The 14,124-nt window shown below is 41.8% G+C and overlaps 1 protein-coding gene across 1 annotated transcript in view; it reads right to left on the bottom strand.

Moving 5' to 3' along the window:
* Positions 1 to 298: 298 nt before the first annotated feature.
* Positions 299 to 14,124, bottom strand: part of THOC2 (THO complex subunit 2) — a 53,307-nt gene continuing 39,481 nt past the window's right edge. The window contains exons 28-38 of the mRNA XM_060250026.1: positions 13,874 to 14,058; positions 12,897 to 13,081; positions 11,743 to 11,845; positions 8,546 to 8,997; positions 7,718 to 7,776; positions 6,133 to 6,168; positions 2,395 to 2,532; positions 1,053 to 1,122; positions 816 to 967; positions 434 to 510; positions 299 to 352 (exon numbers count right to left, since the gene is read on the bottom strand). Coding sequence (XP_060106009.1) covers positions 325 to 352; positions 434 to 510; positions 816 to 967; positions 1,053 to 1,122; positions 2,395 to 2,532; positions 6,133 to 6,168; positions 7,718 to 7,776; positions 8,546 to 8,997; positions 11,743 to 11,845; positions 12,897 to 13,081; positions 13,874 to 14,058 — 1,485 coding nt within the window. The 3' untranslated portion in view covers positions 299 to 324. The remainder of the gene's footprint in view (positions 353 to 433; positions 511 to 815; positions 968 to 1,052; positions 1,123 to 2,394; positions 2,533 to 6,132; positions 6,169 to 7,717; positions 7,777 to 8,545; positions 8,998 to 11,742; positions 11,846 to 12,896; positions 13,082 to 13,873; positions 14,059 to 14,124) is intronic.

Here is a 14,124-nt window from a genome sequence, read left to right as displayed (position 1 = left end):
TCAGGTGCTCTCTCACCATCACTGTGCCCACTCCCCCCTGCTTTTCTGAGGTCAAAACTATCACAGAATCTTGTTCAATAAAGAGTTCATCTATATCTCCCTGAGCCCAAAACTGTTGCTTTCAACATTCCTAGTAGGCCAATGGAGAGGTAGCATATAAATTTTCTAAACAAACAGCAGGGGTGACATTCATGCAAACAATATAGTCTACTAATCTGTAGGCAAGCAGCAGTTCTCAGCATAAGTAATGTTACAAGTATCTTTTCCATCTCTAATGGAGACAAAACTTCCCAGTTATTCTTACCTTGGTCAGAACAGTGTTCATTATCTGTGCTTGTCTGAAGATTTATGAGTAGATCAAATATTAAGGGAAATTTATTTTTTTTTAAATAATCTCACATCAAAACTAAAATGTCACCTAGTGAAAGGATATTGTTTCTTTTCTTCTTTGCCCCCAGTGCTGTCCCGCTTGTCTTTTTTCTCTGTTTTCTCCTTATCGTGCCTGGACTCCTACACAAAATTCATACAAGAGAAAAACACAGTTATCTGATACATGTCCCCATTGTTTCTTGTCTGACAGGGTAACAAGAAGCCAAGGTATTCTAAAAACAAGTCAAGGACTGAATCTTATTTTTATATTTTGAGACATTATGAAATGGTCAGAGGATTTAAAGCAGATATGCTGGGTCCTGACTCTGTAATTCCAAAACTAGTAGTTCTTTCTCTATATGTCTTTGTGCTCTCTGATGCCCACTGAAAACTTGAGTTTGCAGAAATTTTGCCAGAAACAAAGAAGCAGAAATGGCCATCTTTACCTTTTTGCTAGCAGATGAGCTTTTCTCCATCTTTTCCACTTTGATGGAGTCTCCTTTTTCTTTGCTTGAAGATTTTGATTTGTTTTTCTCCTTCTCATTTGAGCGAGGGGAATCGGAGGGACTTTCGCTCTTGCTATGCTTGGAAGAACCAGCTGGAAAGACACAATTGCATAAATCTGACCTTTCCTGGAAGCAACTAGGCATATTCTGAAAGAGAACAATCAAGAAAGGACATACTTGTTCCGTTTTCCTCTTTCCGCCTTTTGGTTGAATCCTGGGGGACCTCTCGGTCACTATTTGAATGATCCTTGTCGGATACAAAACAAACAGATTTAATCAATGGATTTCTAAAATACTATGTACGTTGAGCAGAATATAAATTAGTTACCTATTAAGTGTACATCACACTTTGTTAAACTGATCAACACCATTCAAACACCATTTAAAATTTGTTTGATAAGCACTGACTTTTCAAGCAGCAGAAAAAATGTGACATAACTTGTAATGACATAACTTCTCTTTGTAAACATGACTTTACCAGTTTTCTAACTGCTTTGAACCAAGAAACCAAGAGCCCGCTTTTCTCAAAGAATCAGCACATTCTCAAAACAAGTAAGGGCAATTTGCCAAGGGAAGCTCAAGATCCTTCCTGATTGGCCTTAAGATTTCTGTATGTATCTTGACTGATCCTTAAGATTTGGCTTGCTGCTAGTTAGTATCAACAATGCCATGCTCCTTATGGACTAAATATTGGAGGTGGGGAGGGGGGTTCCCAGTTGAGAGCAATTTACAGTGCCACTGCTCATAGGAAACTCCCTTTTTACTCCCCCCCCCCCAAAAGCCATGATACTCAAGAAGTATTTTTTTTCCCACTTCCTAACACTAAACAACTCCAAGTGCATTTATATGCAGCAATGGTAGAAGGGTACTTCACTCCTAGGTTTTTTCTAAAGGACAATTTCTCCCCCTCTGTGTATGAGCTTGTTTGGGTAGATATTTAGGCTGAACTTTGGCAACTTGACACAAAAGTGAGAATCACATCCCACTCATGTCTTTTTTCCCTTTAAACTGCCCACTTAAGCCAGTCACATACTGCTTTTTCTGTGCCTTAAGGAAAACTAGAAGTAACTTAAGAGGTCACAGCTGCAATTCCAGTCAGGCATGCTCACAGTGCACACACATGTCCTTTGCTCATCCCGACTCCCTTCAAAATGCAGATGTTTGATGTCCAACTTCTATGTCTGATCTAAATGCAGGCACCTTGGTAAACTGGAGTGTCTTTACTCCACACAAGCCAGGGTTCTAAATGTTGATCCATCCAAAATCTCCATTAATTAGAAATAAATGAACTCCCAGTTTGCCTGGGCACTCACACCTAAATACTGAAGCAAGTCTGCATCTAACCAAGCTGGGAAGTTTTGCATCAAACTCCACTCAATGAAGGAGGGGTGCACTTGAGCAAAGCAATAAGCTGCACTTCTTCCAGTTTCCAGTTTGTTTCAACATCTGATTGCAGCTTTAGGGCCAGAGTTATAGTCTGAAAATCCCTGATCTAAACTAGAATTCAGAGATCACAAACCCGTTTTCGTTCTTTTCTCTCCTTTTCATCTTTCTTCTCTCTCTCTCTGGATCTTTCCCTTGACTTGTCCAAATCTTTCTTTTCCACTTCTCTCTCTTTACTCTTGGACAGTGTTGGAGCTGAGTGGTTAATGTAGTGCTGTTAAATTAAGGCAACATTACCAAGGATTAATGCATCATCCTGGATGTGGTGCACTGATGTAATTATTTCCTGCACCAAAGTCATGCACATCATGTATTTCTAAAGGTCTGGAGGCCCCTGAGCTATTCTTTATTTTGTGTGTTGATTTGACAAGTTCTTGACTGCCCCAAAACAACATATGTAAAATTAGTTTTCATGGAAAAGATGCACCATAGTGCTATGAAAACAGAACCCCTAGATTTCAGTAAAACTGAAGTCAGGCAAGGACGTGGCGGGGGAGGACAGCAATCTATCATTCTAGCATGGAGGTTCAGCCAAAAGAACAATTACAAGAAAGTAATGTTCCCTCTAAGCTACAGAGTCTTGTGAGCAAAACTTCTACTTTGTGACCAACTGGCATTAAAGTTATGAGCTACTGCATAACTTAAGTGTGCTCTGGGGTCATTCTTCCTGAGCTAAGACAAAATTGTGTGAGCTGGAGGCTAAAAATCTGTGAGCTAGCTCATGCTAACTCAGCTCAGAGGGAACACTGCAAGTAAGCTGTTTAAATAAAAAAGAAGTAATGGCATGGATATCACATATTTCTTTAAAGTTCACTAAACTTCTCTGAAAGAGTAGAATTTCCTTTGATTTTGTTGCTGTGGATTTTGCTGCCGCAGGGCTCAGTACTGGGTTCCATGCTCTTTAACTTGTTCATTAATGATTTGGAGTTGGGAGTAAACAGTGAAGTGGCTAAGTTTGCAGATGACACTAAATTGTTCAGGGTGGTGAGAACCAGAGAGGATTGTGAGGCACTCCAAAGGGATCTGTTGAGGCTGAGTGGGCATCAACATGGCAGATGAGGTTCAATGTGGCCAAGTGCAAAGTAATGCACATTGGGGCCAAAATTCCCAGCTACAAATACAAGCTGATGGCGTGTGAACTGGAGGAGACTGACCAAGAGAGAGATCTTGGGGTCGTGGTAGATAACTCACTGAAAATGTCAAGACAGTGTGCGATTGCAATAAAAAAGGCCAACGCCATGTTGGGAATTATTAGGAAGGGAATTGAAAACAAAATCAGCCAGTATCATAATGCCCCTATATAAATCGACGGTGCGATCTCATTTGGAATACTGTGTACAATTCTGGTCACTGCACCTCAAAAAGGATATTATAGCATTGGAGAAAGTCCAGAAAAGGGCAACTAGAAGGATTAAAGGTTTGGAACACTTTCCCTATGAAGAAAGGTTAAAAAAACGCTTGGGCCTCTTTAGCTTGGAGAAACGTCGACTGTGGGGTGACATGATAGAGGTTTACAAGATTATGCATGGGATGGAGAAAGTAGAGAAAGAAGTACTTTTCTCCCTTTCTCACAATACAAGAACTCGTGGACATTCAATGAAATTGCTGAGCAGTCGGGTTAGAACGGATAAAAGGAAGTACTTCTTCACCCAAAGGGTGATTAACATGTGGAATTCACTGCCACAGGAGGTGGCGGTGGCTACAAGCATAGACAGCTTCAAGAGAGGATTGGATAAAAATATGGAGCAGAGGTCCATCAGTGGCTATTAGCCACAACATATTATTGGAATTGTCTGGGGCAGTGATGCTCTGTATTCTTGGTGCGGGGGGGGGGGGGGGGCAAAGTGGAAGGGCTTCTAGCCCCACTTGTGAATCTCCTGATGGCACTTGTGGTTTTTTCTGGCCACTGTGTGACAGAGAGTATTGGACTGGATGGGCCACTGGTCTGATCCAACATGGCTTCTCTTTTGTTCTTATGGATTTTATAAAATAACTAAACAGCAGTGTGGGTAAGCAATGGAATGTGGAATCTGTGCAAACTGATTTCTGGTTTTTGTTAACTTATAAGCGATCAATTACAATGTTTTGAAAGAGGGGGAAAACACTAGCTTTTTCCAAACTTGTGAGGCTCCTTTGTTGTGAAAACAAGATCAGGGTAGAAGTCTGCATTGTTTATTATTTACTTTTTAAAGTTTAAATTCCTTTTGCATAGCAATTAACAGATGTTTGGAATAAAATTACATTCTGGGTTTTCCCAACTTACAGCTTTTTACAGTGACAGAGGTCCTCAATGGAGCCGCTCGGACAGCAGCTCTGATTTTTGACTGTGTGATTATTTCTCAGGAGCCCCCTTACCATGAAGCACAAAGAACTTCCATACCTTTAAAATACACTACTTATTTTCTTTGTAGCACAATGTAATCTTGGATCTATCCAAAAGCAAGTTTGTGATTCCTGCTGCAACCACTCCCTGCGCCCCTCCCACCCACACAAGTAGATGCCCCAAACATTTCCGATGCTCCTTAGTGACTGCCTTCAGCACAGGTATATTCCCCATTGTCTTCAACGCTCTTCTGAAGTTGTGCCATGAGATCATTTGGGAGTTGAGTGCCATCAGTGGGCTGATGACACTGAACTCTCTCCAGCACATCCAGGGCCTCTGTTGTCTTGCTATTTTGTTCGGTGTCTAGCTGTAGTCATGAGCGGGATATGATGGGGGTGACTGATGCCAAGTCTATACTAGCCATGTGGATTGGCAGAAGGATAAGAAAATCGCTGAGTTCAGGGGCTCTTGGCCATTCAGGTTTGCAGCCTTTAGGTGCTCCTCAATCAACTAGCTCTGCCAACGTTGTTAGGCTGGTTTAAGTTTCAGCTGGTGCATGGGCAGGAAACCACTGCATGTACAAATCAATAAAAACTGTATTGTATAGAGGTACAGTGAAAATAAAAGAATATACACATTTGTCTAGCAGTCGGAAGGCCACAGAATACCACACACAACTATGCTGGAAAAGAATAGTCAGCACAGTATAGTGGTTAGACTGTCAGACTTGGATCTGGGAGACTCAGATTGGAATCTCCATTCTGTCATGGATGACTGCTTGTGCCATCTCACAGCATAGCTGTGAGGATAACATTAAAAGCGGGGGGGGGGGGGGGGGGAGATATTGTCAGCCACTTTAGGTTCCCACTGAGGAGATGTGGGATATAAATGAAGCAAATACACTGTGATTCTCCCTAGTCATTCCAGAAGCTCAGTAAGAACTCTGGAATTGCTGGGCCAGAAGAGGACCAGGCCACGTACTCCCCCCCCCCAAAAAAAAATCAAACAAAACAAATCATGCACATTTGGAAAACTGATACACTATAGAAGACCTTCCAGATGGCTTACATATTGTAATAGTTGCCAAGGAACCCCTGAATCTAAGCCCTATTGCAAAAAAATTGGGGACGTACAAATGTTCATGGGTGGCATTAATCATTGTTGCCATGTTTGAACGAAGAGAGTTGCCGACATGGCTGACATTCTTCCTGCAGCTGTACAGCAAAAGGGAAGAGGACTAGCAAGCAAAAAACTACTCAGTGAAGTTTGCTCACGATTACCACAAATAGTTTGATAGACCAAATTAATATAGTTCAGACTGTTGCTGTTGCCTAGTGACCTACTCCCAATGCACATTCATGCTCTGCTCATAATAATTCCTGCTGCCCTGACATGCTTATTAATAGCCCTTTAAAACACATAATAAATTATCTGCTGTAACCATGAAAACTAACATATATATCATGCTATGGGCAACTGAAAGATTCAAACCTTTGCTGAAGAGTCCTTGAGTTCGCTGAGGTTGTCCTGTAGAAAATGAATGGAGATGACACATAAGCTCGCACAGTTCTCAGAAATCTTGGGAAACTGGGACAGCAGGATCATACCCTCGAAACAAAAAACAGCTACACCTTCTGGGAATAAGTCCAATGTTAATATTTCTCAAAGAAAAACAGATATGTCCATATAATAAGCTAAATTATATGAAGGCTAGAAAAAATCTCACTTTGCAATGAATTAAATTAGTTTTAAAAAACAACAACAGCAAACCCACCCCACACTATTTAAAGAACAATGTCAAAATTCTTGCTTGACTAAGCAACTGGGGGGAAATTATCTTTCTTCTTAACATTAAATGCATGGATGATATTCCCCTTAATGGGTATAATATGGCATTACTTTAAAAAAAATGCAAAGACCATGCCCAGAAGGCTGCTGCCCTCACTACACACTTACACAGAAGCAACTCTGACTGATGTAAACGGGACTTGCTTCCAAGTAAAGGTGGACAGAGGCCTGCAGCCTTACAATCAACTATTTTACTCAAAAGTGATTATGGTAGTTTTATTTCTCTGGCTGTTCTAAGCCTCAAGCCAACCCCTCTCTCATACATACAGGAGAGAGAGAAAAGGTTATTTTAAAGGCTGGCAAGAGGGTGACACCCCCACACAATCCATCCCAGTGCTCGGATGAAGTATTGGTAACTTACAGTTTTAAAGCTTCAACGTACTGCAAACTCAAAGATTCCATGAGCTTAGATGGCTCAGAAATAAAATTACAAACATGGAGCAAGGAATTGCTACCCTGAGTCTTCAAGAAGGCTACAGCCATGGTTTTTGTGCTGCACTTGACTGCTGGGGGTTTTCTCTTTCCTGGGTGGAAGGTTTTGGCTGCCGCATCTGGGTTAAGTGGAACGCAGAGCTCAAGAGGGTGGGAACCCACTGGAATATAAACAAACCTCGCAGGGCGGGTGCAACAGAAGCTGCCTGCTCACTGAATATACACAACTACAGGAGAACTGATCACCAAGGAGACTTTTAAAACGGGACTCCTTTTTGAAGGCTCCTCCTGGGAAGGCACACAGCGGTAGGATGCTCATCAAGAAGCCTGATGAATTCAGAGGTATCGCGTATCCCATAATCCTCCGGGAACTCTTCAGTGCTACAGATTCTTCAATATTAGTGCAGAAAAATATGCTCCACTCTGCTGGCTGCAAGACTCATTTGCTTGTAGCTACCACTGCACTCCAAAAATATATCTGACTGTTTAAAAACAGTGAGGCACTTTTTTTTGGTTAAAAAAACAATTCTCTTGACACATCCAAACTTATATTTACAAAAAAATTGTGCTAGGTCCTTGAAGCTTTCTCTTTTTTTCTACTTAAAAAAATACTTGTTTTATTTTTTATTTTAATGAAAAAAGAGTCCACCAACCAAGAAAAGGAATGCATTTTGTAATGCAATACAAAAAAAGCCTCCAATGGCTCCACTTGGCACAAAACTTGAAGGAAGTCGGACACTGCCATTCCAAACACGTGAGCCTAAAATGGGCGCTGCCTTCCTCAGGCTATACTAACCTTTACAGTTGAGGAATGCGATGGAGAAGAATGGGTATCAACTTTGCGGCGTTTTAGTTCTGAAAGAGAGAAATGTTTTCAGTTATTAAACGATACAATCCGCAGCCTCATCAGATTATTGAGCTTTAGGATTCTCGCCTTCCACCTAGATACCTGAATGTCCTTAGAACTGCAACAAACCTAAAAGAAAAGTAATTCCTTAACACTTATCCCTGTTCGTATGAACGCAAAATAAATTCCTATGCCCTCCTACCTACAGTACAAATTTATTCTGCTCTCCTTTCACAGAGTTCAGGATGGCATAAATTGTTCCTTCCTTCCCCAATTTAATGTGAAAACATCCCCGTGAAATAGACTGAGAATGTGTTTGACCAATTCAAGGATACCTAGCAATCTTCATGAAGAGGAGGGACTTTAATCCAGGCTTCAGAGATACTAGTCTAGGGTAGACGATCTTTTCAGTCTGAGTGCCAAAACTGCTACCTGGGAAGAGGTGTATAGTAAAACAAAATGGGGCGTGGGGAGACTGAAGAAGGCTGTATTTGACCAGACACAGTGGAAGCAACTGGAGACCCAGTCTTGCTGCCAGCCCCTCCAGGGTCCCCTCTAACCCTGGCTGGCTGCTATGCAGGTGCAAGACGCAGTGACAGCAGCACTGCCAGCACCTTAAGGGCTTGACCTGGTTGCCAGGCCACTTGTTCTGGTGTGCTGCTGATTAGCACATGGGCCAGAGGTTGCTTCCCCATCAACACTACACCATACTGATGCTAGGCATTATGCTATATGGAATGCCTGCTTTTAAAGAAGAAATGAGAAAGGTGAACTTACCCCTTTCAGAATCTGATGCTTCTGATCGGGGAACAGGTGACTTCAAGGACCCAGCAACAGGCATCTTCTCTCCTCCTCCTCCTCCTCCCCCTCTAATATTTTCCTTGGATTTCATATCCTTGGTTACATCTCTCTCTCTGGATGGTTCCTTCTCTCTTTCCTTGTCTGCCGTTGATTTTGACTCAGCGTTGGTAACAATTATCTTGGATTTTTCATCCTTGGAGGATTTTTCCTCTCTCTTGGCTTTTTCCTTCTCTTTATCCGACTTGGGAGTCTTCTCCTTGGTATCTCTGGCTTTATCGTCTTTGTTTGCCCGATCTTCCTTTGGTTTCTCTTTCCCATCCTTTCCAAGTGTTTTGGCCTCGGGAGTGGCAGCTGGAGTCTTCTCTTTTTTCTCCTTGTCTTTTTCCTTCCCACATTTATCTTTGTCTTCTTTTTCTTTAATAACTTTGCTGCATGGAATTAACGGGTACTATATATTAGTAACCAGAGGCAATTTTAACATTCCCAATTAAAAACAGAACAAAAACAAACAGCCAGTCTCAAACTTAACAATCCTTTAGGTTCTGTTGTCACTAAATGTCATGGGAAATTTTAGAGAAACAGCAATAAATATGGGTGTTTAAATAATTATCAGCCTTCCTGACAAAAGAACACAGTACTAGAAACAAAGGGAATCGCACCAGTTTTCTGCCTGCAGCGCTTATGGGAATCCAAGATAAGAATACAAGAAAAGCCCTACTGAATCAGACCAGTGGTCTATCTAATCCAGCATCCTATTTTTTGCAGTGGACAACCAGTTGCCCTTAAGGCACAGAAACCAATGCCTTCCCCTGATGTTGCCTCCTAGCACACAGTAAGTGTTCATATATTTACTGATCGTGGATGTGGAGGTTCCTCTGTGAATCTAACTCCCATTCAAAGCCTTGTGACTATCACAATGTCTACTAGCAGTGAACTGCGCCATTAGTTACTTGTTGAGTGAAGACACATGGGAGTGGTGATATTCTAGTACTCTTAGTCCAAGTGTCAGTGGTGGACGAATTTAGAAAGATTCCCCACCCCACCCCAAAAATCCAGCGGTGGGCATTAATGATATAGGAGCTGTGCCTCATCCTGGTGGTGTTTACAGGACCAGCAGCTGTCCTGGACAGGCTCATGAGAGTGGTAATATTTTTTGCCTGTGAACATTATGGAGAAATATAAGTTCTTTTATTTATTTGTAGTTGTTCCATTTATATCCTGCTTCCCCCCAATAGGGCTCCTCCATGAGGAAGAGTATCTGAATATGTTGATGGGGGGCCACACAGATGCTACCCCACAAAATCTGGCCGATGAGCCAGAAGCCTCAGTGCGATGGCTGAAAAAAGCTGGCTGAGACTGAACTCAACTAAGACGGAGGTTCTTGGCTGGATGGCATGCCCTTAATACTGGCGCAATCTGTCAGGAGTTTGGGTGTGATTCTGGATGCCTCTTTATCAGTGGCACAAATGTTGCCAAACTGGCATCTTTCCAGCTATGCCAGGCAAAACAACCGCCCCCCTTCCTGTCTCACCCAATATAGCCACAGTAATTTATGCAATGGTCACCTTCAGATTGGACTAATGTAACTTGCTCTGTGCTGACCTACCCTTGAGACTAATCCAGAAACTCCCAACTGGTTCAGAGTGCTGTGGTGTGGGTCCTGACTAGAACGTCACAGACTACACATATTCAACCTCTGCTGTGTCAGCTACACTGGCTTGCAGTGGAATATTGAGTAAGGTTCAAGGCCTTTGTATTGACCTTCAAAACCTTGGTCAGGGATCCACATACCTTAGGGACTGTCTCCTCTGGTACACCCCCCCCCAAAAGATTGCTGTGCTCTGCAGAGAACAATCTACTGATGAGCACCAGCCCAAAAGACATCCCTGAGCAGTGAACAAATAAATTGAATAAATAACATTGTACAATGTACACCGATGAAACCTAACATGACCTGACACGTTTTGGCCTAACTGGCTACCTTCAGTGGTCAAGTATAGATAGTACACTTAGGTTCAATATTGCAATATTAAAACAAATAGTTAATCAATGTCATAAGGCACAGGAGTATTATGGAGGCCTCATATAATATCGCCTTGTGTCAGGATCAGGTGCATATAACCTGGGTAGTGTTTCAAGTATATCCCTTCCTATTTTGCTCCAGAAGATACAGTCACAAAAGCAATTCAGAGCCAACGTACTGTAATGGTATGTAGTGCACTACACTGATTAACTATTTCTATTTGTATTATTACAGCAATATTGAGCCTAAGTGCACTGTCTATGCTTGACCACGGAAGAAGGCCAGTTAGGCTGAAACGTATTGGGTCACATTAGGTTTCATTTGTGTATATTGTATGATTTTAGCTGTATTGAAGCTACAGTTGGGTCCGTAACTGTTTTTAAATTATCCCATAATAAATACACATATTTCTGATAATTTTTCATTATTTATGTTTACATTTTACATTTCTTGTTTTTGGGGATTGGCTCACAGGTTTGTATTTAACCTTAAAAAGGTAAAAATAGTCCCCTGGGCAAGCACCAGTTGTTTTCGACTCTGGGGTGACGTTGCTTTCACAATGTTCTCATGGCAGACTTTTTATGGGGTGGTTTGCCATTGCCTTCCCCAGTAATCTACACTTTCCCCTCAGCAAGTTGGGTACTCATTTTACCGACCTTGGAAGGATGGAAGGCTGAGTCAACCTCAAGCCAGCTAACTGAACCAGCTTAACCAGTATTTAACCTTACAGGTTCTTAATTCATTTTTTGTTCCCCTCCTTTCTCTTTCTGCTCCTCCATGAGCACCCAGTGGCTTAAAACATTCTTCCCACTCATTTAACCCGCATCACTAAGGGGGAGATAAGTGCTACTTTAGTACAACAACTTCCTGATACCATGAACGAGTGACCACAGACATCCAATGTGCATTTTCAAAACCTCCTCTCTGAACGAAAACCTTCTCTCTGGCCAAATTCAGTCTCATTATGCTGTCCTTCTGCTGGCTTCTAAGTCCAAACAGAAAAAAAAATTCTCCTCAGATAGTTGCTAGTATAAAAGGCTTTTTTCTTTTCTTTTTTTGCACTTTGGAACTTTTGTCCTCCTACACACAAATGGGTCTTTTCCTAATGTTAGCTAAATTCTAAAGAGGGACAGGCAGACAACTTATTCACCTGTTAGAAGCACTGTTCCCATTACTCGCAGTCACTTTCGGTGTGGCATTGGCAGCTTTATTAATTACTTTTACAGCACCCTGAGATTTCTCCTTTAATTTGTCTGTGAAAATAATTACAACAAAGATACAGATATTGGTCTTAGTGGCTCAGTGGCATATAAAGACTTATTGACCAATTATATTCTACTTAAATAACCAAGTGAATCCAGTTCTTTTTAATAAGCAATGCTGATAATGAAAATGCAGGTACTACTTCCACAAATTTACTCATATTGTAGTTACTTGAGGGGAAAAGAAAGAGAGAGAGGCCTAATTTTTATCTACAAATAAATACAACATATTTAGCATACTGAATCTTGCCCAATGGGTTAATAATGAGGGTTGGTTTACACATGCATGAGCAAAACCTAAATAACCAGAGCATCCAGTGTGTGTGAGCCACTACAGCTAACTGCCTCTTATCAAATACTTGCATGGCTGGCCAATGGAAGCTCTCCAGATGTTTTTTGCCTACAACTCCCATCAGCCCCAGCCATTGGCCATGCTACTGTTGGCCACCCCTGGGGTTATAGAATCAACATAGCTCCAATCTGTAAAATCAGTCCTGTCAAATCAGACTTCGTGATCAGGGCTTCTTTTGTAGCAGGAACTCCTTTGCATATTAAGCCACACACCCCGATATAGCCAATCCTCCAAGAGCTTACAGGACTCTTAGTACAGGGCCTACTGTAAGCTCCAGGACCACTGGCTACATCAGGGGTGTGTGGCCTAATATGCAAAGGAGTTCCTCCTACAAAAAAAGCCCTGGTGATCCTTCTAGTCCAGCAACCTGTTTCCATCAGTGGCAAACCAGATGGTTCTGGAAGGCCTATGAACAGAGCACAGATGCCAAAGCCTCCACCTGGCATTGCTACTGCCCAACTGGTATACAGAGATATACTACCTCTGGACATGGAGGTTCTGTTTAGCCAACATGCCTTATCACCACTTATTGACAGAGCTTCCTTGAATTTGTCTGCCACAACACCCCTTTAATTCCATCAAAGACACTGATTATTGAGTCAACAAAAAAGGCATGTGTGAACCAGACCTATGTTTTTCTGGCTGTTTTTTTTTTTGGGGGGGGGGGCGGGATTTTCACTACTGCCATACCGGTCTCCTCAGCAGTGCTTTCTTCCAGTTTAGCTGCGTTTACTGTCAGCGAAGGAGGCAGCCCAGCTCCACCTGGCCCGTTCTGCACTGTTGTAGGTACCGCATTCCTGGTGGGTGGGTCCTTGTGGTGGAAATCATTTTCAGGGACCAAGCAAGGTTTTCTAGCTTTCAACTGTCCAAAATAGCTGAAAGTCGCACAAAGTGTTAAATATGCACAAACAACTACAACTGCGATACAACCAAAGACAAGAGAGCAGACGCTTGGGAAGATCCATTTCCTTTCTGAAGGCAAGTTGCTTAAGGTTTTCCCATCCAAGCTAATTCCATACATTTGAATCAAATAACGCTCTTCATCTCACTTACTTAGGAGACCTTAATCCTCAATATCTCTGCCATCAAACATATCTCACCCCCTGTACTGAAAAGAATAAGCAAGCAAACCTTTGGTGCTATTAAGAAATAGCACGGTACTGCTTTAAAGTCTTTCTGGAACACAGAAAGGAGATTAGCTTTCATTAAAAAAAACAAGCAACAAAAACATGATGCCAAAGCAAACACAGGTGTGATTTTATATAGAAGACCTTAATTTAAAAATGTACAAGTTTTATATATATCTGCAGAATAAATATTTCTATCCCATATTAATAATCCTGTACTAGTATTTCTTTTGGTTGCCCTTGTCTCTCTTACTTGTTAACATGTCCTGCTATCAAAACCTACACAAGGTGAATGGGGGGAAGGGGCAGAAAAGAATAGAAGAGCAATCCTGATTCGGTTTGCCTAGGAAGGTTTGTTGTTCACATGTATCACCTAAAACAAACACTTGAAACCACACTCACACCAGACTCTGGACAGATGGGGCACTATCTTCCAAGGTGGGGCAAAGTCAACCTAGAGTTGTAAGAAAGGCTAAAAACATTCATAGGCGTTTGGAAGTGTTTCTTGTTTAGCCATTTTTTAAAGGAAGGTTTTGTTACCCCATAGCTAATGCATAGAGATCGGGTCTCTTCTCTTTCTCCTCTTTACAGATTTTGTCAACTCTTCTTTCCAAGGCCTGGCCCAGATTCACAACTTTGGGATACCATGGCAAGATTTTGGTCAGCACAATCAGGATGTTTCTGATGTGTGTATATTCACCCGTTTCGAGGCAGTGTACAGAAGCCTAGAATGAACAAGGAAAGATATAGTCAAGGTGTGATCCATCAACAGCAGAACTATTATAGCTTGT

The sequence above is a fragment of the Heteronotia binoei genome, chromosome 11 (assembly GCF_032191835.1).
Source record: "Heteronotia binoei isolate CCM8104 ecotype False Entrance Well chromosome 11, APGP_CSIRO_Hbin_v1, whole genome shotgun sequence".
NCBI lineage: Eukaryota > Metazoa > Chordata > Lepidosauria > Squamata > Gekkonidae > Heteronotia > Heteronotia binoei.
The sequence above is the reverse complement of the archived record's forward strand: the minus strand, read 5'-3'. Positions and strand labels throughout refer to the sequence as shown.